The sequence below is a fragment of the Geospiza fortis genome, unplaced genomic scaffold (genome assembly GCF_000277835.1).
Source record: "Geospiza fortis unplaced genomic scaffold, GeoFor_1.0 scaffold439, whole genome shotgun sequence".
In the NCBI taxonomy this organism is placed as follows: domain Eukaryota; kingdom Metazoa; phylum Chordata; class Aves; order Passeriformes; family Thraupidae; genus Geospiza; species Geospiza fortis.
This window is the reverse complement of record NW_005054618.1, coordinates 410,525-414,814: the sequence shown is the minus strand read 5'-3', so window position 1 is coordinate 414,814 and position 4,290 is coordinate 410,525. Positions and strand designations below refer to the sequence as shown.

The window sequence follows — 4,290 nt, the reverse complement described above, 5'->3', positions numbered from 1 at the left end:
CCCGTCTTTGGGGTGCAGGTACCTGTGCAGGGCGCAGGGGATCCCCCATACCCCATTTTTGGGGCGCAGGGGATCCCCCAATGCCATTTTTGGGGCGCAGGGGATCCCCCAATGCCGTTTTTGGGGCGCAGGTACCTGTGCCGCGTGGAGGAGATGCGCCAGTCGCTGCGGATCATCCTGCAGTGCCTCAATAAGATGCCGCCCGGCGAGATCAAGGTGGACGACGCCAAAGTGTCACCCCCGAAACGCGCCGAGATGAAGGTGACGCGTCCCCAGAGCCCCCGTACCGGGGGGTGGCACCCGGGGAGGGTGGCACCGAGGGCAGGTGGCACCAAAGGCTGGTGGCAGTGCTGCGGTGCCACCCAGGACAGGTGGCACTGAGGGCGGGTGGCACCCAGGGCAGGTGACACCCAGCAGAGGTGACACCAAGGGCAGGTGCCAGTGCTGCAGGGCCACCCGGGGCAGGTGACACCAAAGGCTGATGCCACCCAGGGAAGGTGGCACTGAGGGCAGGTGGCACCCAGAGTGGGTGGCATTCAGAGCAGGTGACACCAAAGGCTGATGCCACCCAGGAGAGGTGACACTGCTGCAGTGCCACCCAGGGCAGGTGGCACCAGGGTGGGTGGCACTGAAGGCAGGTGGCGCCAAAGGCTGGCGGCACCCGGCAGAGGTGACACCAAGGGCAGGTGACACTGCTGCAGTGCCACCCAGGGCGGGTGGCACTCAGGGCAGGTGACACCAAAGGCTGATGCCACCGAGGGCAGGTGGCAGTGACGCCAGGTGCCACCAAAGGGTGGTGCCACCAAAGGGTGGTGCCACCCAGGAGCGGTGCCAGCTCTGCAGTGTCACCCAGGGCAGGTGGCGCTCAGAACAGGTGACACCAAAGCGTGGTGCCACCCAGGGCAGGTGCCAGCTCTACAGTGTCACCCCTGTCCCCGCAGACGTCCATGGAGTCCCTGATCCATCACTTCAAGCTCTACACCGAGGGCTACCAGGTGCCACCTGGGGCCACCTACACGGCCATCGAGGCCCCCAAGGTGACACTTCTTGCCGTGTTTGTCCCTGGCACCAGCTCCGCCCCAACCCTGTCCTTGTGCTTGTGTCCCCAGCCCTGTCACCGTGTCCCCAACCCTGGCAGTGTGTCCCCAACCCTGGCAGTGTGTCCCTGACACTGTCCCCAGCCCTGTCACCGTGTCCCCAGCCCTGTCAGTGTGTCCCCAACCCTGCCAGTGTGCCCCTGCCACTGTCCCCAGCCCTGTCACCGTGTCCCCAGCCCTGTCAGTGTGTCCCCAACCCTGTCAGTGTGTCCCTGGCACTGTCCCCAACCCTGTCCCCCTTGTCCTCCCAGGGTGAGTTTGGGGTGTACCTGGTGTCCGATGGCAGCAGCCGTCCCTATCGCTGCAAGATCAAAGCGCCCGGCTTCGCTCACCTGGTACGGCCTGGGGACACCTGGGGACACCTGGGGACAGATGGGGACACCTGGGATACTCCTGGGCACAGTTGGGGGACATTGGGGCACAACTGGGGCACACCTGGGGACAGCTGAGGACACCTGAGCACAGCTGGGGACACCTGGGATACACCTGGGGACAGATGGGATACACCTGGGATACACCTGGGGTTACCTGGGGACACCTGGGCACACCTGGGGGACACCTGGGCACACCTGGGGACACCTGGGATACACCTGGGGTTACCTGGGGACACCTGGGGGACACCTGGGATACACCTGGGGACACCTGGGGGACATCTGTGGATACCTGGGATAGACCTAGGGACACTTAGGGGACTCCTGGAGACACTTGGGGGACAGCTGGGCACACCTGGGGGACACCTGGGGGTAGCTGGGGGACACCTGGGGACAGCTGGGGGACATCTGGGGCCACCTAGGGATTCCTTGGGGACACCTTGAGGACACCTGGGGGACACTTGGGGACACTGAGGGCTCAGGGGAATGGGGACAGGGGACACCTGTGGGTGTGTTGTTTTGGGGGGTATGGAGGGTAATTAACCCCTGTGGGTTAATTGGGGGTCCCTGGGAGTTAATTGGGGGAATCATTGTGGGGTTCCCCATGGGTTAATTAGGGGCTAATTGCAGGTCCCTATGTGTTTATTAATTGGTAGTCCCTGGGAGTTAATTGGGGGAATCATTGTGGGGTTCCCCATGGGTTAATTAGGGGCTAATTGCAGGTCCCTATGTGTTTATTAATTGGTAGTCCCTGGGAGTTAATTGGGGGTTAATTGGGGGTCCCTGGGAGTTAATTGGGGGAATCATTGTGGGGTTCCCCATGGGTTAATTAGGGGCTAATTGCAGGTCCCTATGTGTTTATTAATTGGTAGTCCCTGGGAGTTAATTGGGGGTTAATTGGGGGTCCCTAGGGGTTAATTAGGGGTCCCTGTGGGTTTGTTAATTGGTGGTCCCTGGGAATTAATTGGGAGTTAATTGGGGGTCCTTGAGCTTTAATTGGGGGTCCCTGGGGTGGTTCCCATGGGTTAATTGGGGATTAATTAGGGGTCACCGCGAATTAATGGGGGGTTAACTAGGGGTCCTCATAGGTGGGGGTCTCTGTGGGTTAATTGGGTGCTAATTGGGTGCTAATTAAGCGTTAATTGGCGTTCCCCAGGCCGGGCTGGACAGGATGTCCCAGGGCCACATGCTGGCAGACGTGGTGGCCATCATTGGTACGTCCCCCTCCCCTTTTGGGGTTCCCCCTCCCCTTTTCGGGGTCCCTTCCCCCTTTTCGGGGTCCCTTCCCCTGTTTCGGGCCCTTCTTCCCCATTTTTGGGTTTTCCTTTCGTTCTGTCGGGGTTTTTTTCCCCATTTTAGGGCCTCCTTCCCTCTTTGTGGCATTTCTTCCCTTTTAGGGTTTCCCTTCCGTTTTGGGGGTCGCTTGCCCAATTTTCCCCTATTGGAAACCTCCTTCCCTTTTTTGGGGGGGCTCCTTCCAATTTGGGAGGGATTTCTGCCCAGTTTGGGGTCCCCTTCCCCATTTTGGGGGTTTTTCTTCCCCATTTTGGGGTTCTCCTATCTCAATTTTGGGTTCTCCCTCCCTTTTTAGGATCTCCCTCTGTTTTTAGGGCGCCCCTTCCAATTTTGGGGTCTCCTCCCCTTCCCAACACCCCTTTCCCAATTTGGGGGTGTTCTTACCCAGTTTGGGGTCCCCTTCCCCATTTTGGGGGTTTTCTTCCCCATTTTGGGGTTCTCCTATCTCAATTTGGGGTTCTCCCTCCCTTTTTAGGGCGCCCCTTCCAGTTTTGGGGTCTCCTCCTCTTCCCAAAATCCCTTTCCCAATTTGGGGGTGTTCTTACCCAGTTTGGGGTCCCTTTCTCCAATTTTGGGGGTTCCTTCCCCATTTTGGGGGGGTCTCCCTCCTTTTTAGGATTTCCTTCCATTTTTAGGATTTCCCTCCCTTTTTAGGGCACCCCTTCCCATTTTGGGGTCTCCTCCCCCTTCCCAACACCCCTATCCCAATTTGGGGGGGGTCTCACCCCGATTTGGGGGTCTCCCCCCGTTTTGGGGTGCCCTGACCCCTTTTCCCCCCGCAGGCACCCAGGACATCGTGTTTGGGGAGGTCGATCGATGAGGGGGGGTCCCCGTTCCCTCTCCGTGTGCTGCTGCAGTTTGCCCCCCCCGCCGCCCCCCCATTTCGGGTCAAATAAAACCAAAATCGGGTCCTGAGCCTGCCTGTCCCCTTTGTCCCCTCTTTGTCACCTCCTTCCCTGCTTTGGGGGGGCTCCTGCACTTTTTGGGGTCTCCTTTCCCCTTTTTGGGGGGCTCATTTCCCTTTTAGGGTCCCTTCCCCATTTGAGGCCTCTCTCCCCAATTTTGGGGGTCTCCTTTCCCCTTTTTGGGGTCTCCTTCCCCTTTTGGGGCCTCTCTCCCCATTTTAGGGCCTCTCTCCCCAATTTTGGGGGGCTCTTTTCCCTTTTTGGGGTCCACTTGTCACTTGGGGCCTCTCCCCAATTTGGGGGGGTCTCCTTTCCTTTTTTTGGGGTCTCCTTGACCCTTTTTAGGATCTCCTTCCCCTTTTAAGGTCCCTTCCCCATTTGGGGCCTCTGTCCCCAGTTTGGGGGAGTCTCCTTTCCTTTTTTTGGGGTCTCTCTCTCCTTTTGGGATCTCCTTCCCCTTTTAGGGTCCCTTTCCCTTTTGGGGCCTCTTCCCCCAATTTGGGGGGGTCTCCTTTCCTTTTTTTGGGGTCCCGTTGCCCTTTTTGGCATCCCCTTCCCCTTTTAGGGTCCTTTCCCCTTTTGGGGCCCCTCTCCCCATTTCAGCCCCAACAGAATCCCCCC

At 59.0% G+C, this 4,290-nt stretch overlaps 1 protein-coding gene across 1 annotated transcript in view; it reads left to right on the top strand.

The window, feature by feature from the left end:
* The window catches only part of NDUFS2 (NADH:ubiquinone oxidoreductase core subunit S2), an 8,091-nt gene extending 4,419 nt beyond the window's left edge, over window positions 1-3,672 (top strand). The window contains 5 exon segments of the mRNA XM_031064712.1: window positions 132-261; window positions 942-1,037; window positions 1,349-1,432; window positions 2,625-2,682; window positions 3,547-3,672. Coding sequence (XP_030920572.1) covers window positions 132-261; window positions 942-1,037; window positions 1,349-1,432; window positions 2,625-2,682; window positions 3,547-3,584 — 406 coding nt within the window. The 3' untranslated portion in view covers window positions 3,585-3,672.
* Window positions 3,673-4,290: the final 618 nt, after the last annotated feature.